At 34.7% G+C, this 26450-nt stretch overlaps 1 protein-coding gene across 5 annotated transcripts in view; it reads left to right on the top strand.

Annotated features, from left to right (window-relative positions):
• EPHA5 (EPH receptor A5) overlaps window positions 1-26450 on the top strand; it is a 340575-nt gene that overhangs the window by 301816 nt on the left and 12309 nt on the right. For 4 of the 5 annotated variants that reach the window (XM_049630545.1, XM_049630544.1, XM_049630547.1 and 1 more), the window contains 4 exons: window positions 10875-10936; window positions 12354-12563; window positions 16085-16234; window positions 25372-25565. The exons of the other annotated variant lie outside the window; for it this stretch is intronic. In XM_049630545.1, the coding sequence (XP_049486502.1) occupies window positions 10875-10936; window positions 12354-12563; window positions 16085-16234; window positions 25372-25565 (616 nt within the window). The remainder of the gene's footprint in view (window positions 1-10874; window positions 10937-12353; window positions 12564-16084; window positions 16235-25371; window positions 25566-26450) is intronic. 5 annotated transcript variants of the gene reach the window in all.

The following is a 26450-nucleotide window of genomic DNA, read 5'->3' as shown; positions in this document are numbered from 1 at the left end:
AATGATCCTTCCTATGTCCAAAATTCTTACTCAGATCTTTCATTTAATTTTTTCCGTTTTGCATATATTTTTAACTCTTACCTAAAAAATGTCTGCTTGTCAAAGATAAAGACAATGTCCTATAAATTAATGTAAGCCTATTACACTTAATGCTAAACCAATCCATGGGCACCTTACTTAAACACCTTGAGCTTCAGTATCACCAAAAAAAGGGGGAAGTTATACCTAACTTGTAAGACTGTTGTACAGATTAAATTCAGATATATTTTTGTGTTAGGTATATATGTGAAAAAATCTGCAGGTAATTATAGTAGTTTATGTATGTATAGTGGTATGTTTATTTTAATCTAAGTTAATGCATTAGATACTAGTGGACAATACCCTAAAATAATTTTAACTAATACTACCTACTTTTATAGACTCCTGATTTATTACAGAACTTGTTTAATGTGAATGGGTCCTGACTGAGACAAACTAAGATAACTAAATCTTTTATATTAAGTCAACTAAATTTGTCACATACTGGGATGTCTGGGTGGCTCAGTCGGTTAATCATCCAACTTTGGCTTAGGTCATGGTCTCATGGTTTATGAGTTCAAGTCCCACATCTGGCTCTCTGCTGTCAGCACACAGCCTGCTTCAGATCCTCTGTCCCCCTCTATCTCTGCCCCTTCCCTGCTCACACTTTCTCTCTTTCTCAAAACTAAATAAACATTTAAAAAATAAATTTATCATGTACTTTATATGCACTTGAAACCTTTATTTGTGCTTATTTTCATTTTTAATTTTTATTTATTTATTTCAAGAGAGAGAGAAGGAGAGAGCAGGAGAGGGACAGAGAATCCAAGCAGGCTCCACATTGTCAGCATAGAGGCCGACATGGGGCTCGATCCCACAAACCATGAGATCATAACCTGAGCCAACATCAAGAGTGGGTCGTTTAACTGACTGAGCCACCCAGGTGCCCCGAAAACCTTGTTTTAAAATTAAGTGTCGTTATCAACAAATGATCCTACCTAAATTTTGTACATTTTGGTCTTAAAAACAGTACTGTGGTTGGGAATACAGATTTGAAATTTCTAGTCTCCTAATTGAATGTTCTATTTGATGTTGCTACCCTGAAACTACACATACGCATGAAGCAAAAGGAAAATATTTAAAATAATTCTGTCTTATATTCTATGTGAACTCAGACTGCATTCCCCTTAATAAATGTACCTCTTGATGTTCAACTGAGGAAGTCTTCAACTTGTTTTTAATTTATCATGTTGCAACTCACTTTATTTGTGTCCTTAATTTCATGCTCTCTGATCTGATGCTAATTTATTCAACAATTATTCTCAACCTGCAGCACACAGATAATGAGACATAAGTGCAACTGAATCGTGTTATTTTTCTGATTGAAGCTGAGGGAGGGAGTCTGAAGTAGCACTTCTATGGATGATGTCATCACGAACCTTCATCTTTCTGGTGTCACTGCCCTATGTGCCAGAAACATGAGCCTGAATTCAAATTCCTTCTCTGATGTGTTGTTAAATAGGGTATATCATAAATAGTTATATATTCTAGAGAGATTTCATGAGAAATGATGTAAAAAACCCACAGGCCCTGCCTTAATTGACTTATTCACAGTGCAGTATGCTTTCATGTAATATATACAGTGCCAACTTTTACTATTTAAAGAGATTAAAAAATAAAATAAAAATATCAAATTTTCCCATCACAGCATCTTTAGTTCTTTAAGACTTATTTTTCCATACTCCTGGAAATTATTATCGAAGTTGACTAAAGGAATGTTTCTTTTGAATCTTAAAGTGATTCATAGTTACATTTCTTAATCCAGGATCGAGTACAAATAAGTTTAGTTCTTCTATAAAATTAATCAATTTAAACAAAATATTAAAGGAACTTTAGAGAAATCTCTCCCTATTTCTTTTTATTTCTACGTCTGAGTAGATGGCACCTTCAATGACAATTAATTATTTACATTGTCAGACAATTCTTGACTTATTTTATAAATTTGTAATTACCTTCAACTATAGTATTTAATTCTATCTTATAAAGTCACTTCGATTTTATTATATATTATACATTATCCTGAGCTATTTCAAGCAATCTTCAAGCAAGTCTTCCTATTTTTGTATTTTCTCACATTAGCCCCTCCATACATCCTATCCCAAGGTAGATTTTACTTAATCACTGCTTTCCTCTGATGCTTAATCACCAAACAAGCAAATAAACGAAGCAAAAAACATATACTTTGTTGCTTAACCTGGTATAATTTTGGCCATGACTCACATTCCACTATTTCCTTTCCAGAAAAACTCTACCTAGTTCTTGTTCTGTCCCTTTGAAACGCTTCATTTAGCCCTAGAATGTCCTCTCCACTTTCTTCAGCTCTACTTGACCTTCAAGATTAATTCAAATGTGGCTTTCTCCATTAGATCGGTGTCATTTATCTTCATTTTCCTTTCTATCCTCAGTGTCTGCCTTGCATACAGTAATCACTAAATAGTGTTGAATAGCTCAGTAAAAGAAAACTTCCCAGTTGTACAAATAGCTCAGTAAAGGAAAGCTTCCTGGTCCTACATTAGAATTTAAGCCTCTAAATGCAGAAGTTTTGTTATCTTGCTCACCTGGTGTTCCTAGATCAGTGCTGAGAATGTGTAGCATTTCATATATTTGTTGAATGAATAAATTCTCAGCCAGAGACAATCATATACACTCTAGTTGCATTGCTCTGCACTTTGTCTTGCTATGCATGATATCATAATTATCTCTCTACATGCTTTATCATCCGTACTACAAAATGAGCTTCTTGAAACTGATACATGTTTATAGCCCCCCCCCCCCAGTCTCTATCACAGGGCTAGACATGAATGATATTAAATGAGTAGATGACTTAATGCAGTTTTGTAAACAGTGAAAACTAGCTAGAGTGATATATAGTTTGTATTTTATTGTTAAAACTTTATTCTTTAAAACCACAATTGTTTAGAAAAAAATTAAAATTCATATGAAGGAAATTGCTTGAGAATCTTTTCACAAGATCTTGCATATAACAATTATTTCTACTACTAATCATTAACATTACTTTAAAAATTTACTGAGCTTAATTCTCCTTCTATATTATCTCTAATCTGCAAAATAATGTATTTTTTTAGACAAAAGTATTTGTTCTTATTTTACAGATAGGAAAAATTAACTTTAAAGAGATTAAATACCTTACCCAGTATCATAAAACTAGTATATGATAATGCCACATTTTAAAAGAGTTTTACATAACTTCCAAACCCAAGCTCTTAAATAGTGCACATTACCAATCTCATATTTTATCGTTCAGTATACACTTGACAAACATTAATTTATTCAAATATATTAATTGGTCACATAACACATGTCTATCAATATTGATCAGCATGATACAGCAGAGATAAAGAGACTGAGTTCCTGCCTTTATAAAATTTATTTTGGGTGGGGGAGACAGAAATTAAGTGAATAAATGCATTCATGATATATTTAATGAGAAAATAAAGCTAGGTGAAGAAATTAGGGATTGCTTCTACTGAGGGTTAGTGATTTCTATTTTATTTAGTGAAAGCCCTCTCTGATAAGGCTTGAATGAAGTGAAGGTGTGGGCTTACAGATATCTAGGAACAGAATGTTATAGAAATAAGGACCCACAAGTCTCAAATGGAACTTTCATGGGATACTCAAAAATATCAAGGGCATTTTTGCTTCAGTGGAATGAAGGAGAGGAGTCTGGAGGAAGCTAATCTGAAGGTAGAGCAGGAGGATAGATAGTGCACACCCTCTTTGGTCCCTATGAAGACCATCTCTTAATCTGATATTTGCAGCCTTTAGAACCAAGATGTGATGGAGTCTATTATCAATGTTAACAGGATCAGTCAGGCTTCTGTATTAAGTGTAGATGGTAGGAGCCAATGTCCAAGCAGAGAGACCATGGGAAAGCTACTGACATTATTCAGACCTCCTTATGGATTAGATCAGGGTACTGATCTAGCAAGATGGAGAGTAGTAGTTGCATTCTTAGATATTTTGAAAACAATTACAGTAAGACTTCTTGTGATTCAGATATGGAGTGTGAGAAAAAGAGAGGAGTCAACAATAATTATAAACTATTTGTCATTAGTTTCTCAAAGAGAGGAATTGCCATTTACAGGAAAAAGTCTGGGAGGAGCAAGGCTGTGGTTGGTAATCAGTAGTTTAGTTTCGAACCACTTATATTTGAGAAGGATCCAATGACTGATGTTCTGTCTGAAGATGGACTTAAAAATGAAAATGTTTGAAGTATGAGTATGCTTGAATTTTGCATCATCCATTTCATGAAATGAAACAAATTCTATGAACCAGTGACAAACCATGATGGAAATATATTTACAGCTGAAATAGATATAAAAGCCAGCTCATTAATTCAGTACCTGTTTTTATTTGTTAGGACATAAGAAGAGGTTGAAAAAATATATGAAAAATAATTATTAGTGGGGCGCCTGGGTGGCGCAGTCGGTTAAGCGTCCGACTTCAGCCAGGTCACGATCTCGCGGTCCGTGAGTTCGAGCCCCGCGTCAGGCTCTGGGCTGACGGCTCGGAGCCTGGAGCCTGTTTCCGATTCTGTGTCTCCCTCTCTCTCTGCCCCTCCCCCGTTCATGCTCTGTCTCTCTCTGTCCCAAAAATAAATAAAAAAACGTTGAAAAAAAAATTAAAAAAAAAAATAATAATAATTATTAGATATTTACAAGTGCTCTTCCTGATATATAAATCCTGCTCATCTGAAAAAAAAAATATAGAATATAGAAACAAAAACTAATAAATTACTATTTATTAGTAATTACTATAAATTGTTATTACTATAAATAACTGTTTATTAGTAAATGTATTTTTAAAGTATTTTCATTAATAAAACAAAGCTGTCAAATTTCTTAATTCTTGGATTCCCACTTCCTCTGAAAAGTCCATATTTTCTGAATCCAAAAGTAATTATCTACCTTCATTAATGTCAGAACAATTCCAATTCATTTTTAATTTTAGAAATGAGCATCTGATGAAAAAGTTTCTATCAGTGTAAACAATCTGAAATAAAAGAGGATATTATGGAAAGTTTGGAATTTTTATTTATAGAAACATTTGGTATTTTCATCATCCCATCTCAGGTAATGTATATAGACTTTTGATTTTATCATCTTTCACCAAATTAAAATTATATAGTGTTATAAATTATTTTTCCCTAAATTGTTAACCAACAACTAAGGACCATAATGGAATTAAAATATGAGAGCCCCTTTTTTTAAAATTTTACTAATTTATTTTGAGAGAGACAGAGAGAGCTCAAATGGAAGAGGGGCAGAAAGAGAGGGAGAATTCCAAGCAGGCTCCATGAGTGCAGTCAGTGCAGAGAGCCTGATGGAAGGCTCGAACTCACAAAAACGTGAGATCATGTCCTGTACTGAAATCAAGAGTCTTTCCACTTTTTGTTTCTATGGGTTTACTCCTTTAGATACCTCATATAAATATAATCCAAGAGGGGCGCCTGGGTGGCTCAGTCGGTTAAGTGGCCGACTTCGGCTCAGGTCATGATCTCGTGGTCTGTGAGTTCGAGCCCCGCGTCGGGCTCTGTGCTGACTGCTCAGAGCCTGGAGCCTGTTTCAGATTCTGTGTCTCCCTTTCTCTCTGACCCTCTCCCATTCATGCTCTGTCTCTCTCTGTCTCAAAAATAAATAAACGTTAAAAAAAATAACTAAATAGAATCCGAGACCACTTATTTCACCATATAACACTTCAGACCACTTAGAACATATATAAGTAATAGTCCTATGTAAGGATATATTATTTACTGAGAGAAGCTAAATTCCTACCAGATCTGTCATTAGTAGTTGGATAGTTTATCATGTCATAGTCATGATTACCAAGTCTTGTATTAACACAAAAGAGTAAATAGTTGTGAGATTATAAAATAAAATTTAAAATTAGTATTTTGAAATCATAGGCATCATAGTACGGAGGAAAGTAAAATAGCTTTTATAGTCAAATGGACATAATGCGATTCCCAACTTTGGTTCTTATATATTCGTACTCATCAACCCAAGTTATGTATTCAATCTGTTTTTTAAATCTCACTCTTCTTTTTCTGAAAAAGTCTTTTGTAATATCACTATTATGGAATTTAATAAAATTAAAAATAACACTGCCCTGTAAAAAGTGAGAATTCAATAAATCCATAAATTGTAGCTCTTTTTGTGATTATCAATACTGAATGATTAAAATATAAGATTGGTGAATTCCACAAATAATGTGTTTCTATTACTACTTAGACTCTGGGCTAGGTCTTTGATAAATAATATAAAGTAGTATAAAAACTCCACTCTATGATTAGAATCATGTTTTGACATGCTTTATGAGCTCTTTTTATATAGATTTTTGATAATATGCTTTCAAAATTATTGGCAAATCTACTCTTTGTACTTCGAGCTGGATAATGGAAAATGATTTATACAGTTTTATTGAATTTACAAGGGTTAGAGTAAGCCACATTAATTATTGCTATGTCATTCTTGCAGGCTAGCAGGAACTGAGACAAAACATAAGCCAAACTAAATATAATTAGCATTAAAATGACTCAAGCATGAAAAATAATCGAATGGGTCCTGAAGTGTCTTATTCTTGTCAACAAAAGAAGATCATGCTTGTTTGCAAACATTCATTTTAATTGCTTTTCTCCCATTTTCTAAAATGTGAGAAGTATTTTAGTTTCCTATCATATTTCTCAAATAACATTTTTGTTACTGACATTACAACCTACACTGTCATAAATAATTAATCTGACTTTTGGAACTAGGTGATGAGATCTAGGAAATCTTATAGAACAAATGCCAGGTGCCCATTTCCCCAAAATGTAATCATTTATTTTTTTCTTTCCAAATGTATATTTTTCAATGTCAATAAGTCTTCTGATCAGTTCATTCTTTTTAGAGTATACATTTTTCTTCTAAGCTTAGTGAATTTGGATTGAATTTAAGGAACAAATTTACCCAAGAAAAAGATGTTTTTATAAGGGGATTCTACCCAATTTCTACTCGGTAGACCTTGGGTGAGCAGTACTAAATATTTACCACTAACCCATAATGGTAAAAAGAGAGTCCAACAAACGAGAGGGTAGATAGAATGAAGAAATTCTAGAAAAAGAGAGTAGAAAGAAACTGAAAGTTTTGTAAGTCAGAATATAGGGAAGATGCTGCAATTATAAAGGTCTTGGGGTAGAGTAGATAATGATAGACAAGAATCAGGGTTTCAGTCTGATGGACAAGACATCTACTTACATGGTATGCGCTGAGAGGTGCCAATGAGGAAAAGCTAATACTATATTCTCTGGATATCTTCTAGAAATCAGTTCTTCCAATTCCAATTATACTATGACAGTTTCCTCATTGGATTTCTGTAAGTGAGAGTCAAAGTCAAAATAAAAGAGCTACCCTGATTGATTCCAGAAAATGGAGGCCTCCTTCTAGTTGGATCAGGGCTAATGTTTAACAAGTACACACTCTTTGGCTCTATTAGCTGTAAATTTATTGAAATATTTCTATAGTGTTTGATAAAAAGCTGGTGCATAGTTACCCACGTGTCCCCTTTATATACCTACTCAGTTTCATCCCTGGTGACTTCTGAATCCCTGAAATCAGGCAAATGAAGGGATGATGGTCTGGTATAGCAGGACATTCTAGGATACTCCAGCATTGTGGCTGGTGTAACTTCTGACACATAGGTACCTGTGCCAAAGCAGTTATCACATATTTTGGCCATTACCCCTGGGGAAGTATATTAGTTGTGAAGTTTGGGGGGAAAAAAAAAGGGTGGGGGGAGGGAGCTTCGACATTAAAGAAAGGCTAAAATGGGCTCTGAGATGTGAGAATGTGACTAAAAAGGTCCAAAGCAGAATTATGTTTATTTTAAAAGTTGAATTAAAATGGGTGTGGCAATATAATTAAAATAAAGTTAAACTGGAAACACTTCTCTATTCATGAGCTTAGATTACAATTAAAAACTAATTTAAAAAAAAACAGAATCTTTTCTTCTCTTGTGCTGTCACAGGCACTTGCAAATACATTATGAGTTTGTTTATTTATTTATTTATTTATTTATTTTACTAAGGTATTGTATGCCCAGTCAGGTTTTAAGAAACTTGTTTCCCAACTCATCTCCTATCACTTCCTAATTGACAAGGCAAAAATCCAGGGCTTTAGCCATATTTGAGCTTGATGGGTTCTTTCATGACAAGATTTCTTGGCACATGTTGCCTCTTCTTCCTGGAATATGTTACCTTTGATTACAGGGGTGTCCCCTTCAGTCTTCAAGGTTCAGATCAAATGATGACTCTCCCTCTCTAGTGTTTGTTCTCTGCATATGTGATGTTTCACCAAACGTAGGCGTCTACAAACGTATGCCAAAGGAATTATTTTAGACAAAATTTTTAAATACTTTTCTAAACATTAAAGAGGAAGAGAGAAATGTGTCTAGATTTGTAATATACTCATCACATTCAATTAAAAGAATATTGCTTCTGAAGTATGTTTTTAAAAAGATAATTATCTGAGTAAGAAATTAGTACTACCTTATTATTCTAAATAGTAACTTTTAAGTGATCTTGACATGAAAAAATCCTTTTTCTTCCTACTTATTTCTTTGTCATATGTAATTGTCTAACTTTCTATAGCTTTATTTGCACTTCTAGATAATGTTGTATGAATAAATATATAATTTATAATTCTATGGGTTGAATGAATCACTTCTTCAGTAAAATACAGATGTTTTTCTGGAGAATGCTATTATGTTAATTATAATGCATTTTATGATTTTTTTTTTAACATATGAAATTTATTGTCAAATTGGTTTCCATACAACAGCCAGTGCTCATCCCAACATGTTCTGATTGTTTAAGTGTTTCTCTTCATAATACAAAAAGTTAATTAATAGACATCCAAGATAGCAATTTTTCTGACATAAGGTATCCTTTTACTTAACTCAAAATATTTTAAACACAAATATTTTAACACAAATTTAACAAATAATTTAACACAAAATTTAACACAAATGTAACAAATAATTTAAACAAAATATATTTTAACACAAATTTTATGTAACATGCTTTTACTAAATTAGTAAAGGGGCATGTTTTAAAATATAGTGAGGTCAATGTGGAGTGATAAAACTAACAATCATGTTTTAGATATTTTCTCATATAATAAGGATTTTTGATCTTATATATTTTTTAATGTTTATTTATTTTTGAGAGAGACAGAGAGAGAGAGAGAGCAGGGGAGGGGCAGAGAGAGAGGGAGATACAGAATCTGAAGCAGGCTCCAGGCTCTGAGCTGTCAGCACAGAGCCCGACTCATGCTCGAACTCATGGACCATGAGATCATGACCTGAGCTGAAGTCAGACGCTTAACCTACTGAGCCATCCAGGCACCCTGATCTTGTATTTTTTTAAGTTTATCTGTTTATTTTGAGTGAGAGATCATGAGTAGGGGATGAGCAAAAAGAGAGGGAGAGACAGAATCTGAAGCAGACTCCACACTATCAGCACAGAGCCCAGTGAGGGACTCCAATTCAGGAATCATGAGGTCATGACTGGAGCCGAGATCAAGAATTGGTGCTTAACTGACTGAGCCACCCAGGTGCCCCTGATCATGTATTTTTCATCTTGTATCACAGATACATTATATACAAAGTGCCATAATTTTAAGGAAGATAAAATATGATCTATTCTCTTAGTCAACCTATATCCAGCAAGAAATTTAAACCATAGATACATAGTTAAAGTTTATAAAATAACAAAACATCAAATTCTAACTGGCCAGCACTATTCAAAGTGACTTGCATAACCATATGACTTGCTGGATACTTACCACAACTCTGTGAAGTAGGTGACATTAATACCCTTATCTTACAGATGAGAAAACTGAGGCACAAAGATAATAAATGATTTGCTCAAGATTGCATCATAAGTGATTGATCTGGCATTCAAAGCCATGCAGCATGACTTCAGAGTCTGTCCAGCTGACCTCTAGGTTGCATTTCTATATCAGACATGAAAGGGGAGGAAACAGTGATTGCTAGAGAAATTTCCAGATAGCAAGAGAAATTAGAACAGTTTTGTTTTAATTTTTAATATTTATTTAAATTAAAGTTAGTTGACATGTAATGTAATAATGATTTCAAGAGTAGAATTTAGTGATTCATCACTTACATATAACACCCAGTGCTCATCTCAACAAGTGTCCTCCTTAATGCCCATCACCCATTTAGCCCATTCCCCCACCCAAAAGCCATAGAACAGAGTTTTGAGGAATGAAAAAAATTTGGGCTGATAGAGAGTGTGTGTGACAGAGAGGAAAAAGGATGTATCCATGAGGAAAGGAGTTATAAGAACATAGAAATAAAGTTAGGAAAATACAGCCTATATTAAAGGGGTCGGATGCAGGACAGTTAGATAGACAGGAATTTTTATTCAGAATTGTGGGAAAGATAAATATGTTCACAGTTCTTTGCTGGATGTTATTTGGCATATTATATCATTACCTGTATTAAACTAAAATGCAGCCTTAAACTATTTTTGACAAACTGACTTTAATATTGAAAATTGTGTAGTTTTATATCTTAAATGTCAATCTATTATTATTCTTATGATACTTTCCCATTACACTAAGATATCATCATGTCATGAATTTACTTGCTACTCAAAGAGGACATTTTTAAAAAGAATATATATAATTTGGAAGAAGTAATAACTTATGGCAAACGTTTCCTAGATAAGAATGCCAAATCAAAACATTACAGTTCATACCATGTTTTCTTTTCAGGCAAACCCGTGATGATAGTGACAGAGTACATGGAAAATGGCTCTTTAGATACATTTTTAAAGGTAGGTTTGAGACCAACTTAATTATTCAAAGTGTTATTTGTATATTGACTATGATGTTGAAGTTGAAATTGAGTCACTGTAAAGCAGAATTTTGAAATAGAAATTTCGGGGGTCAGAATGTTTATACTCCAAAAATAAACTTTGGTCTGAAAATTGTCCTTTTCAGAAATGTAAACAAATCCAAACCATATGTCCCCATAGTTTTCTTTAAATATATGTTAATTTGCCCCCCAAAAAATGAAAGGGGAGAAAAAGGAAGAAAACAAAGAAAAAGACAGAAGGAAAGAAAAGGAAAAAAAAGAAGCTTTTTTACAAATAGTAAGTTTTTCAGAGTATATAATGTCAGGTAGAGCAAGGAAAAAAATGTGTAAAAGGTCTATGCAACTTTTCTGTAGTAATGAAGGGACCCAATAGACTTATAACCCATCTGAGGGTCAGCCACCACTTTTACCAGTGGAATGATTACATGATAATAGATGGTATCACTACTGTTGTCAGATCTTCTGGGTCCCAGGAAAAATATTGTTTTGTTTTTATGTGCAAGTGTCCAAATTTTAATTGTTGGCAACTCATTATATTACTAAATAGCTTGTGCCGGACAATGTAACATGTTTGCAGGCCTGATTAAACCTGTAGGCTGGCAGGTTTTCACATTTAGTGTAGCAACTATTACTACTGATTAGGCGAGGTGATGGGACAATGACTTTCTTGAGGATTATTCCAAGGACCGGTGCATTGAAGAGGACAGCTGTCTACTGATAAGCAAAGTTTTCTTCTAATCTCCAGACTCTACCAGATTCTGTTGTCAAATTTCTTATACGTATCTTCAAGTTCTCTAGTCTCTTAAGATTATATCATTCCTTTATTTCAAGTTAATCATTAGTTGGGCCTTATTCCATGTACCTGCAGTGAATTCAGTGCCCTTGACAAAGACAGCAAGCTTCTAAGAAATGCTAACGTTGTCTGGTCATTGCTCAGTGATCTTTCTCCCATCTGTTGTTAAAGAAACTCCTTTGTCTCCTCCAGCCACTTCTTTTTTACTCCAATATGCCTATCCAGCTAACTTATTTTAAAGCACCTCAAAAATGTGCCATGTTCATCTAAGGCAGGTGCTAGGTTGGAGTGATGAACATTCTCCTCTGATTACTGAGAGTAAAGGAATTACAATGCAGAAAAGGGCAACTAAATGAGATTTTTGACAAGAGCTTTCAAAGTCTTGATCTGCTTTGACCAAGCAGAGGACTGGTAAATGTTACAAAATTAACAAAATATTTCATAACTTTTTCCATTTTCCTTCAGCTAGGAATGGCATATGAATTTGGTGATACTATTAATTTGGCATTTGAAGGAAGATCCTTTCAAATTTTCCCCCAGTAATTATTGCCGCAGGACTAATATTTCTACATCGTTTCTACAGAAAAACGATGGGCAATTCACTGTGATTCAGCTTGTTGGCATGCTGAGAGGCATCGCTGCGGGAATGAAGTACCTTTCCGACATGGGCTACGTGCATAGAGACCTTGCTGCCAGAAACATCTTAATCAACAGTAACCTTGTGTGCAAAGTGTCTGACTTTGGACTTTCCAGGGTGCTGGAAGACGATCCCGAGGCAGCCTACACCACCAGGGTAAGATCTAACAGAATGCATTTCTGAAACACTAGACTAGACATGTTTAATTTTTAAAGGTGTTTAAAGGAAATAGTAAAAAGAACATTCCTTTCCCATAGGAAGACAGAGAGAAAAAGGGATGGTGTAAAAAATGTAATCATTCTACAGGTTGGATAGCAGCAAATTTGTATATTAAACTCAAATAAGTAAAGTATTCACCGTATGGGTCACAAGATTTCATTTTTTTCCCTTACAGATACTGAAAACAAAAACTTTGAGGTCAGAGTGAATACAACGCTTCGAAAATTGTACATACAGAGTTTTATTTATTTTTTTTCATTTTTTAATTTATTTTTGGGACAGAGAGAGACATAGCATGAACGGGGGAGGGGCAGAGAGAGAGGGAGACACAGAATCGGAAACAGGCTCCAGGCTCCGAGCCATCAGCCCAGAGCCTGACGCGGGGCTCGAACTCACGGACCGTGAGATCGTGACCTGGCTGAAGTCGGACGCTTAACCGACTGCGCCACCCAGGCGCCCCTGTACATACAGAGTTTTAAATGTAAAAGAGAAAGTTAGAGAATTTCCTAACTAAAACAAATAAATATTATATATGTATATATGAATATACAAACATGTATAACATTGGGAAGCTTAAACTCTCTGCACCACGGTGTCCTCATTTGTAAAACAAATACAGAAATGAAATACCTAAGCCTGCCTTTTAAGGACTCACATGGTAGGGAATAAAATAACTATTTCTTCAAAAAGTTTTGATTCACTGGAAGTATTTTAATGCCTAATTACTTTCCTGACATGCTATATTAACTGCTAAGCCCACATTTATGGAAAGTTGGCCACTAACTCATATTGTCATAATTAGCATAAATCAACACCCTTTTCCAGCAAAGTAATTGCTTCCTGAATCGATATGGTATATATCTGACAATTCTTTCCGTGGAAAACTGTGGGTATTGGTGTAAGAGAATTTTTAGAGCATTCTATGTATTGCATGCACCTTTTGAGTTTGAATCCCTTATCATAAACTGTGTTTAATTCTAAATCTTTCAATGTCAAGAAAACATGAAGTTAAATATCCTCAATCTTCCAACTCCTTGTGAAGCTAAAAATTTATCATTGTATCTTTTTCACTATAAGATTTGGTTAACTGTTGTGTCAATACAGAAGGACACTTTTGGCATCTCACATTTTTTTTAAATTTTTTTTAATGTTTATTTATTTTTGAGAGAGAGACAGAGTGCAAGAGCAGGGAGGGGCAGAGAAAGAGGGAGCCACAGAATCTGAAGCAGGCTCCAGGCTCTGAGTTGTGAGCACAGCTCAAGCTCACAAACTGTGAGATCATGACCTGAGCCAAGTTCAGATACTTAACCGACTGAGCCATCCAGGCGCCCCAGTCATCTCACATTCTTAAGACAGGTATGTTACACATTGCTTATTTAATTCAATTATTTAAAATTACTTCAAAAAAAAATTTTAAAAAAGGGGCGCCTGGGTGGCTCAGTTGGTTAAGCGTCTGACTTCAGCTCAGGTCACGATCTCGCGGTCCGTGAGTTCGAGCCCCGCGTCGGGCTCTGTGCTGACAGCTCAGAGCCTGGAGCCTGCTTCAGATTCTGTGTCTCCCTCTCTCTCTGCCCCTCCCCCGTTCATGCTCTGTCTCTCTCTGTCTCAAAAATAAATAAAACGTTAAAAATAAAATAAAATAAAATTAAATTAAATTAAATTAAATTACTTCTACTCGCAGTCTAATGATAAACTCTTTTCATAGATTATAAGGCTTTTTTTTCTCAGCTGCTGCTTTGTGATTCATGGATATTTAGGGACTGTACTATACTGAAGTCCAAGAGTAACTTATCTAAGCAAACAAAGCCTTTTAATGGTTAGCTTAATAAATCAATAAATTAATTGATGGGATATCCCTCCTCTTCTAAAGCTAATTGTCATTTTCATTATTTGCATTAAGTGAAACCTCAATTAAGAATTCCGTTGGGATTACTGTTACACTTAATAAACTTGGCCTAAGCAAGAAGGAGTTTATAGACAAATCCATTCCCAGTATGATTGGTTGATATCTTAGTTAAATGCATAAAACAGATTTGTCAAGGTGTGTGTTAATGTATCATGCTGGGGGCCGGGGTGGGGGGGAAGCGAGGAGAGGGGAGGCAGAGATCCCAAGACCTTCAAGACTTACTTCTTTGAAATGGGTCATAATAGCAGTTTATGGAAAATCCGTATATTGAGAGATGAGAAGATAAGGGAACTTCAGATAATAGTGATGTCAAATATGATGGTCAGAGGACCAGGAGAAAAGTTCTAGGCTGAAGTTTAAAGTAATTGACAATCTACAATTTTGAGAGGAATAGTATAGTTAGTTATAGAATATAACTAATTCTGTAATTATATCGTTATAGAATATCACAGTGACACACGGCCAAGCCTAATGATATAATCTTACCTATGAATATTTAATTAACAAAAGTATGTATCAGGAAAGTCTTTTTAAAGTGGTGTTACCATATATCTAAGGAACAAATAATTTAAACATAGATTGAATAGTTCAAATTAACTTCAGCTCACAGAAGAACTTCAAATGTTACATGAAGCTGTTATTTCCTTAAGTTCCATTTTTTCCCTACTGTATGAATTAAATCATTCCCTCTCTGCAAAATGGGAAGGCATAAGTTAATCTTTTCTGCAAGAAAATATTCAAATCCTGTACCCTCCCCCTTTAATATATTTTTGCTTATGGATGAAATGTTTGGTTTCCTAAGTTTGCTGGAAGGATATAAAAGTGTTTATTTTGTGAACTAAGAGGAAATCTACCAAACCATTTTTTTTTTACCATGAAAAAACTCCAAACTTGATATCATGTCATAAATTTTTCCCCGCAATCTAATTTCAATAATTTTTAATTTGGTTAAATTAAGTGAGCTACCTATCTCTTAGGTAAAAACAAAAACAGTATGTAACAGAAAAAAACACCAAAATATGTTGGCAGAAAATAAGAGAAATCAAGTCTAAAAGAAATTGCACAATGTCAGGGGGAAATATAATTATATCTGATTTTCATGTTTGTCTTACTGTTAAACTTCTCAGGGTTGCATTCAGCAATCAAGACTTTCCATTTATAATTCCTATGTTAAAGAAAGGAAGAAAAAAACTACCCTGGGATTTTAAGTCCTTTACTCTCTGTTAGAAAGTCATGAAAGTTTACCTTATTGATTTGCTTGACTGCCTGCTTTCCCCTCTTTGAGTTGCTATCCTGATACTGTAATTGAGATGTGGGTCCTGTATGTGTTCCAGTAGTCAAATAGAATTTTAAACCAGAAACCTTCCGGACAGCCAATTAGTAGTCAGTCTACAAGTGCTTACGGGCTGAGGTATGTGAAAAGAGACTGCATGCTGTCAAACAGATTCACTTAAAAATGCTACATCTCTTTCTAGATCTTTCTAGTGAGGCAGCAATATCCCCAAATGTGCTTGAAGTATGTGGGAATTCTTGTATTCTTTTTCAATTTTAGGGAGGCAAAATTCCAATCAGATGGACGGCCCCAGAAGCTATAGCTTTCCGAAAGTTTACCTCTGCCAGTGATGTCTGGAGCTATGGAATCGTGATGTGGGAGGTTGTGTCTTATGGGGAGAGACCCTATTGGGAGATGACCAATCAAGACGTAAGTATGGAACTACTCTCCCTCGAGTTTAGAATGAAATGTTTTGTTCTCTGAGTTGGAAGAAAGAATCTTTTTTCATTTCTCAAAATGACAGTTGCTTAAAAAAATGAAATACTTTGCTTACCCTCTGATCTGTTTTATTGTTGTTGAAATAGCCTTTATGCAGAAACTCAAAATGAGTTAGTACAAAAGAAAGTAAGTTACTGTTACATAAAAGCTTAGTCCCTTGCCAGACAGTTTTAGCTGTACTATAGTGATGGGTTCACTCATTTTATGTCAGTATTATTTTCAAAGATGAAGAAGAAGCCATCAGAGAATGAATACTGACAGCCACGTTTTCATGATTTGCATTTGATAAAGACAGCTAATACTCCAAACTGAAAGGATGAATGATATTGATGTAATAGTGGATGCTTTTAGGGGATAAAAATAATAATCTATGTTTTTTTTAATTTAAAAAAAATGTAAGAAGAGTTGGACTGTCTAATATGGAGGAAAACAGATTTTTTTCTTACATGGAAAAATAATTCACACTTAGAATAATAGAATCCTAAAACTAAAGTAACTATGAAAGATTCTTCTATTCAAGTTCAGAATATTTATTATGTGATGCCTGACACATGGCTCTTTGGTCTTTGCTTTTGTAATTTTCCATTGTTACTATTCAATACAGCCTTCCCATTTTGGATCACGTTGAAATTTGATATTTTCCCTTCAAATAACAACAACTATAAAAGCAGCTAACATATATTGAACCCTAACTGTGTGCCACATACTGTCTTAAGTGCTTCGTCAACTGTCTCGTTACTTCTTTATAAAACCAGTATATGGAGCAATCTTAACTCAACAGCATACTGATTTAAAACATTTATTTTTTTCCTCCAATTATTTCTTTCATCCATGCTCTGTAAAATCTCCCACTCCTATGCCTTCAGGGGTTATTAGACAGATCCTACAGCTCTTCAGCCTCATTTTGTTGAAACAACAGTCCATGCCAGTAATTAAGATTCAATTTCAGATATAAAAATTCAAGTCCAGTCTAAATCAAAGCCAATGCCATATCCATTTCAAAGTGTTTTCCACAACCACAAGGCCAGCCTGACCCTCGGTACCTAGAGAAGGAAGAATGGTCCCATTTTTGCTCCTCTTCCTCCTTTGGCAAAGTTTGTATCTAGATTTTTCAGAATTGCCCTTGATGGGTATGTAGAAAAGAAAGGGCAAGATTTTTTTTTTTTTTGCTAGTTGTTGATGCCTCCCACAGGTCAAATACCCAAACGTTGGTTCTCTAGTGAAGTATGTGTCGGAGCTCTTGAAAGGACCCCTGGGGACGGTCACCAGAGGAGGAGGGTGTCTTATGCCAACTTACTTCCAGGGTTCACCTCACTTGCTGTCTGCTCCCAATCTCACAGTCTCTTGCTGTCCAGTGCACATGTGTACTTCACCTGAGAGGGAAACCTATTCTGGTTGGATGCTCTGCCATTGTTCCCTTTTTGGACTACTGTTGTAGACTGCTCCAGCCAGCCTGCCTTCTTCCAATATCTCCTGGTGAGATGTCAAGGTCACACGTTGGCTTTTCTAAGACTTATTTCATAGCATTCTTCTCTGATAAGTAACAGTAAATTGGGCTTAATGCATTCCCACCCCCTAACAAGCCTATGGCAAGGCAGTGAACCCTTTTTGTAGTTATCTAAAATTGCTACAATCGGTTTTCTTTGTGTCCTACTCACTTGGTTTAGGGGAAGGAGTGCTGGCTTATATTTCTCTAAATTTGGGAGAACATAGTATCTATTCACTTCAGCTTTACAATTTTAGGGCTAGTGCTGTTAAAAAAAACTGTATCATTGAATTCCTATTGTGCATCTCTCATCAGAGAGATGCTATTGTAATTCTTGTTTTGCAGTTAAGAAACTGAATTTAGAGAGATTAAATGACTTTCTTAAGGTCACAAAAAAAAAATAATAAAAGTAGCACCAGAAATTTCACCATGATTCTCTAAAATTGTGTACCAAACTACCACACTATCTCCAAGTAAATCAATGTCTGCTTCTTCCCTTCCATTTTCAACCAATGATCCTAGATCAGCCATCTGGATGAATATAAAATCTTCAACTGAAATTCAACTCTGGATTTTTATAACCTGAAGGAAGACCAGACCTGTTTGCTACTTACTTTTCTCCAGATAAATGCCAAATGCTAGCTTGAACTACCGAGCACTTCACAGTTGGCTTCTAACTTTTCTTAAGACTTATTTTAATGCCATTCTGTCCTTTAATTGTTGTGAAAGTATTTTATTCTGCCATGCCAAGGAAAACATTGGTCCCTTATTTACCTAGTTAACTTCTTTTCAATTCTCATTCTGTAACTCAGAATTATTAGTCCTTCCCAGCTAGTGTATGATATGTGTAGCATTGTTATCTACATTATTGGCAATTTTATGTGATATAGTTGCATCTGTCACAAATAAAATTATAGACCAGAGTAGAACATGATGGTATGTAAATGCTCATAGTTTTTGCTGATCGTGACTGGGCTTGCTCATGTTGGCAGTGGTGTTGGTTGCTCTATACTGGCATACTGTGGCTCTAATCCACGTGACCTTTATCTTCCTCTGGAGACCAGTAGACTAGTGTAGATGTGAGCTCATCTGTCAAGTGACTGAAGGGCAAGAATGATCCCTATTGCATCTCATCCAGTAGCATAAAAATTACATTGGCCAATCCAATAATCAGGCCAGTTGCAGTGGCCAATCCCATATTTAGGGCAATCACACTGCCTATTGTGAATGGACAATATAAAATTACACTAAGAGGGACATAGAAACAAGGAAGTATGAAGGATTTGAGACACGTTTTTTTTTTTCTTTCTGATTTTAGCCATTTGAGAGTTTTGATACACTCTCAGATAACTTTAATTCAAACTATTTAGAAAATAAAAGGGAGTGCTGATATAATATTCTCAGGAAATTATAATAAAAACTAATATTTTGGCTTTGACTAGGTTTACCAAGAATCTAGATAAGGTTTAAAGTAAATGATTATAAAATTTCAGATCTTTCTGTCTGCTTTTAATAAATTGTACAATAGATGCTATGTATTTTCGAAGCAGGTTCACAATTGTTAGTAGCATTTAGCTTCTACATATAGCACTAAGTTTGATTTCCTCAATTGCTATCCAAATTTGTATTTAAGAAACATGACAGATCTGTATTTGAACACCATGATCACTGAATATTTCCTTGGAAACAAACTCTCAGAGAACAAAATAGAAGTACTGATTTGGTGTTTTGAATGATATATCCCATAATCTCTACATTCCAGATACTATCTACTTCTTAAAGGCTTTGCATCATGAAAATATTACACTGCCAAGACATGCAGAATATTCTAAATCTCCCAGAGGAGATCTTCCACCATGTCAAGGGGACAGAATGCTGCAGTGGGTTTATTTTGATTTAGGATTGCCTCTGTCATCACAGAGAAAAAACATAACAGCACATCATAAAAATAAACCAGAATGATGAAGATAATTTTAATACCAGACCGTGAACTCTGATTCAAGCTTAGGAAGCTAAGATAATATCTTGAGGTCAGTAGAGGCTTCTTTATTGATAGCAAACATTGTAAATGGCAACATTTTTCTGAACTCAAAATCCAGACCCAAATAAAAAGAGACTTAATTGCATTGCATTTTTATACTTAGTAACAGTGTTTTACTCTTGCATTTATTGGGAAATATATGAATATGTACACTACACTAAGCACATAGATTACAAAATGTTTTAGAAACTCATTTATCTGTTTTTCAGTCTTCTTATGTTAGAATTACTTTTGTTCTTTGTTCTTTTTTTGACTGTTTTCTATTACTATTTCTGCTGGCCTAGATCTTACTCTAAGGCAGGAAGAATTTTTGACCCCAAAAGGATATCAGCCTACTTTGTACGGGGCGTGCCTCTCATCCTCCTTCTATTCTTTGTTGTAATTTCTGATGGGACAAAAAAAGATACACATATCTTATACTTCTGAAATATTTTATGGTAAAACAAAAATAATATTTTATGATAACACACAGCATGTTATAATTAAAGTGTGAGGAATTTAGGTCCCATATAAATACTGAAAATTACCAAGATTTGACAGTGAACAAATTATTTGACTTAATAGCCTTAGTATAATAATATCTACAATGAGTGTATTTGAAAAATATTGGTCTTTGAAGATAATATTAGTCTTGCAAGGATAATGCTGCCTGCTCTGAGAGAAAAGCAATTATTTTAGTGACTGGTAACCTCATTTCAACTCTTATCCCTTTGGAGTAAGCGATACATAAAGAAATATCCATATTCAGTTCAAAAGTCCTGTACCTTTCTATTTAACAACAACAGCAAAAACAAAAACCAAAAATCTTGAACTAAAAACCAGTCATTTTGGAATCTATAACTCTTGGTCAATTTCAATGATTACAAAGGGAATGGACTTGAATAGAGGATTTTTAAGATGTCTTTAATCTCTGGAATGCTACTGATCTAAGATTGATGTACTAAGAAAAAGATATACTCTATATATCTTTAATAATATTGGAAACAGAAAATAAATCCTACGAAAAAAATGGGTATATCCAGAACTATTTCTTTGGTATCTGAGATTATTTCCAAGAATATATTCTTAAACTCCAGTCACTTCTGAAAAGCCTCATATCTCACAGTAACAAAATGACTCATGTGTGAGATTTCAAGTAAATACCTAGCAACATAGGCGCTCACACCTTAGTTAAACTTAATTCATCAAAACACACTGCTGATGCTCAAATTCCACCTACAAAATTCCTGCCACTCAGTTATCCAACTTACATTTTTACATCTCCTGTGATGAAGAATGCACTCCTTTCCAAAATAGCACATTTTAATTGTAGATATTTTTTTTTCTTGTGGAGCAAGAAATCTGATTCCATGGAGTGAGATCTATAACTCTCCCAAATTATTTAGTTGGAAGGTAGTTGTTTCTAGTTCCAATGGTGAGACTCAGCATCAGGATGGGAAGATCACAGGTTTGCTTGCCGGAGAGACTTGCCTGTAAATCTTACCACTGCTACTTCTTGGTTGTGTAAACACAGGCAATTACTTAACCTTCTGGAGTCTCGTACATTTCATCTATGAAATGTATATAATAGTTACTATCTTACAAATATATGATGATGATGAATATAGATATTATATGTACAATTTGTGTTGTAGTGCTTATGATATAATGCCTGTGCTAGTCTAGGTCCTGCAAGAAACCTATTCCAAGAAGGAATTAGATATACATTAGTATTATTAAGGAGAAATTCTTGTAAGGAAGAGGAATGCGGGACAGCTGGGAGAGATGTCAGACTGTGAAAACATTGTCTGTCATAGGGGTCACATAGAAATGAGCCTATCTTATTATCACTGCCATGCTCAATAATTGACTGGAAGTAACCTTTGCAAAGCCTGGCTTTGGTGTAAATGTGATGATGGTTTCAGAAAGTTTAGGGTTAAGGGTTGTTGATTAATTAGCATCCAGCAGGTAAAGATCTGAGAGACAAATTTTCATGATTTCCATGCTCTTCACCTTTTGCAGCACGGACCTACTTCCCCACACAGGTTCCAGGAGCATCTGTTTCATGATTCTATGGGTTTTTCTATCTAAGTGGAAACTCAGAAGAGGCAGGTTATGAACTGAACTGTAGTCCCTGTGGTTTCAGTTGATCTCAGGACCTCACCTGGTCCTTTGCCTCTCCTTCCTTCACTATCCATTCTGGATTCCCCTCATTTATCAATATGGCAGGTCATGGTGGCTGAACTAGTAGCCTGGATCCATCTTTCATTCTTGGGGGTTAGCCTTTTCAGGCCACAGTTATTACAAAAGAGTAACAAGAAGTCCCAAGTGTATCACCTAGGGTTCGCAGTATTTTTCCCTGCCCCAACTGTGCGAAAGCAGCTTAAATGCCTTATGGATGAATTTATGACGTACTATGTGCAGTGGTTGCTGGTACCACCCTTGTACCAGCTAGCAGATTTTCAGAATGAGATCATGTTGACAGTTTGCAATAGACCTGGAGGGAGTATTTATACCATATAAACAAGTAAATAATACAATATGTCCTCCCCACCAAGGAGAGCCTGTTGTTAAATATTTACCAGTACATCACTGAGTATTTGATACTCACACATTCTTCACTAGGAAGTGGGTGCCCTCATTGAGTGATATGCTGTGTGGGATTCAGTGTTTGTGGATCAAGTATTGCAAAGCTTGTAATGGTGGTTGAGGCTCTGTGGGCAGCAAAAGCAAATCGTACCCAGAATAGGTATATGTACCTGAAAGGATGAAGCCACTGACCCTTACATGACAAAATGGGCCCAGTGAAGTCAACTGGCCACCAAGTGAATAGTGCCATATCGGGTGCTCAGTATTGAAGTTTTATGTATTAAGAGAAGCAGCATTTTTAAAATTGTGTTTAGACGACTGATTTGCATGTCAATGCCAAGAAAATGCGTAGCTTATAATAACATTTCAGATGTAGCCCATATGAACAGGTGCCAGATAATCTGTAAAACTTCTGGTTGTCTGTTTCTTTTTTCTCTTTCTTTCCTTTGTTTATCTCGACACTCTACCTTAACAAATGTAATGGTAATAAGAAAGTCAATGGAGATTATGATTCATTTAGCTATACATTATAAACTGTGTAATAAAATGAATAGCCTGAATTGCACTTTGATATATTTCAAGCATTTCACAAACCACCAGAGCACTAATACATTCATTTCTCCCCCAAACTATGAAGGGAATGTAGTTAAAAATGAAAAACAAAATTCAATATGTCGGAATATAAAATCTCAAGTTATAGTTTAAATATATTTTGAAGATAAATTCTAAAGATGAATTTAGAATTAAATTAAATGACCTAATTTCCTGGACCAAGTACTGAGGTTAACTTAGAGACATGGTATTATATTTCTATTTATAAATTTGCCTGAAAATAAAGTTGATTAAGTAATATAGTCTAGAAATTACATCTCAAATCAAATAACTCATAAAATTCCTTTAAAACTAGTGGCTTGGTTTCATTTACTCATTTCACACTCACATGTGAAGACTAGCTACTCAGTGAAAGAAAGACAATATTTTTAAAAGCATAGGTGTTAAAGAAAAAAGAGAGCTTATTGGTAGCAGCTTTGGGGAAAATTCATTATGAAACAAGTCAGGTTTTAAATAAGTAAAAATCACTGTTCTCACTGCATACTGAAATATTTCGTGACAAACTGTATTAGGGCATTTTATTTTGGTACTCACGTTATTAAAGATGACTGCTATTGCTGTTATCATCAGCAATGGGAAGTCTTCTAATAAGCAAACTAATACATAAATGAACTTTTATTAATATATAATTATAAATAGTACTTTTTATTCTTTCACTATCTATTCTTTTATTGATCACCAGTGAGAATAAATGTTTTCTCAAAATTTATTTAGCATTTTTTTCTTTTGCAAATTTTTCATTAATATCTGTTCCTCATGAATCTGTTGTTTTATCATGTTATTTCTCAATATGCATCCACTTTTAACACGTTAAAGAGGCTAACCATATGTTTTAGTTTTTGTAATAATTTCTACCATGGTTTCCATTTAATTTTTTATGCTGTTTTTGAGTTAAGTTAACTAAAGTGGTAAGTGACTCTCAGGAGTTTCACTCATAGTTATTCAGTTATTTGACCATTTATTTTTTGGAGTCCTTGAGTCCTTGAAGTGCCTGAACTTAACTATTTGTGCTTGTCAGGAACTTTTATTTCATGCCCTTCCTGGGTAGATATATACCACACCTGACTTCAAGCTATAACCAAGTCATGATGACTCTCACATTTACATTTTCATCTCAAATATCTCCTGTACCCTAACCAGATTCCTGCCAAGTGTCATCTGGGTGTTCCCCATGCACTCCAAACAAAACAAGCCCCAAATTATACTTGACAACATTCTCTCCCCCCATGAATGTGTTTAGCTAAAGTAAATAGTAACATAGGTTTGAACTTAAACACTTTCTCTCTACCTGCTACCTCTAGGCCATAAAGTTCCCTTAAATATACCATTTCATCTTCTTTCTATGTGCTCCTGCTTTTGTGCAGGTGCCATTTTCTTTACCATTGAGAGACTGTTTCGTTCCAATCTTGCAAGATTTTTTTTTGTAAATTTCCTATTCTAATCATCATTTATATTTTTTCATTTGTCAAATCAAATCTAAAGTCTTTCTCAAAAAATGTAATTAATAGTTAAGGAAATATCCACAACAGGAATTTGAGAACTATGTTTATTATTATTGATTTGGGGATCACTTAAATATTTGAATTTTCTAGAATAAAACCTGCATTATGTTCAGAAGCATAAACGAATTTCTTCTTAGTTAGACATTTTGATGGCAGCAGCAACATTATGAATGTTTTTGATGAAACAATTTCGCAATTAGACAATACTCACATGTGTGGTTTTATTTAAAATCGATGATGTTTGTAATGCCTGTGCTACTTATGCAGTCATTCCAAATTCCTGACAGAAATCAGTAGATGATAATAAACAGCCAGACTCTGACATTATTAAATGATACATGAGACAGTTATGCTAATTTAGCCTTTGACTTATCCATCATTTACCCTCCAAAAGTCTCTTTTGAAGTAAAATTGCAGTTCTATTGCTTTAAAAAATGTGGATCTGCCCATAATTTTTCATTACAAAGACATTAACTTTTCAGAGAAATCACTAAAAAACTCTAATCCCTATTTGGTTCCAGAATGCAAGGATAAATAAATAAAACATGAACATTATTTTTATGTCAGTTAATGTTACAAATCACCCTTCATCAAGATTTTATGTAAAAATGATTACCACTTATTTTCTTTATAATATGTGAAGAAAATATCTTTTAACATTGTGATAACATATTTACTTTTTGTTATTGTTGTTTTATTTTGCAGCAAATAGAAGTAATCAGAGATTTGAGAGAGAACGATGCTGGTTATCAGTGCAAGAGTAAGACTAAGACAGAATGAAAGTTGGATAGTAGGAAATTTCTCGAGCTATTCTGTACTGTTTGTGGTATTGAGTATGGCTCTGTTTTGCTTTACGCAGGTGATTAAAGCAGTGGAGGAAGGCTACCGTCTGCCAAGCCCCATGGACTGTCCTGCTGCTCTCTACCAGTTAATGCTGGATTGCTGGCAGAAAGACCGAAATAGCAGGCCCAAGTTTGATGAAATTGTCAACATGTTGGATAAGCTGATACGTAACCCAAGTAGCTTGAAGACGCTGGTTAATGCATCGAGCAGGTAAAAAGCCAGACCTGAGAGCTTTTCCTAATGTAGCTAATTCAACTTGATGCCATGAATATTAAATCAATAACATCATTTCAGTACACACGTTAATCTATGGATCTGTATGACACTAATTTATTTATATACAGTTTTTGCGTAATATTACTCTCTTACAATGAAATATAAATAATCAAATTGAAAGTATCTATGCCTAATCTACCAGTGTAAATGCCAGTTTCAGTAAAATGTTAACTACAGCCAAGTTCAGATAACATTATAAAAAACTCAAATGTGTGTATTTTCATGTGTTTTGGATCTCACATTAGTGTGGATGGGTCAAAATAAAATTATAAGATCATAGAGATAGCCAAGTGAGCACTGATAGACTTAAACCAGAGATATCTAACAATAATTACTCTTTGGTTTCTTTATAATAGACTTTAGTGTCTGCCATATTTTATAAACAATGACAACTCCTTTAGAGATTCTTTGCTCCCATCTGGTTGTACACAGATATTTGGTGAATCACTTACTGTGCAATTGGAACAAAACTTAAAACTGATAAATGAATAAATTTGTGTGAACAAATGAGCATTTTTACTTCTTTATTTCTAATTTTTTTTAAGTTTATTTGTTTATGTAGAGAGAGAGAGAGCGAGAGAGAGAGAAGGAGAGGGAGAGGGAGAAGGAGGGAGAGAATCCCTAGCAGACTCTGTGCTATTAGTGAAGAGCCTGATGACCCAGGGCTCAATCTTACCAACCCTGAGATCATGACCTCAACCCAAACCAAGAGTCAGACACTTATGCGACTGAGCCACCAGGCGCCCCACAAATGAATACTTAAAACAATTTTTCTGAATGCACATGAATATACTTAAACAACGTTACATATTTGTAAAA

Source organism: Panthera uncia, chromosome B1 (assembly GCF_023721935.1).
Source record: "Panthera uncia isolate 11264 chromosome B1, Puncia_PCG_1.0, whole genome shotgun sequence".
In the NCBI taxonomy this organism is placed as follows: Eukaryota; Metazoa; Chordata; class Mammalia; order Carnivora; family Felidae; genus Panthera; species Panthera uncia.
This window is presented reverse-complemented; position numbering and strand designations above follow the sequence as displayed.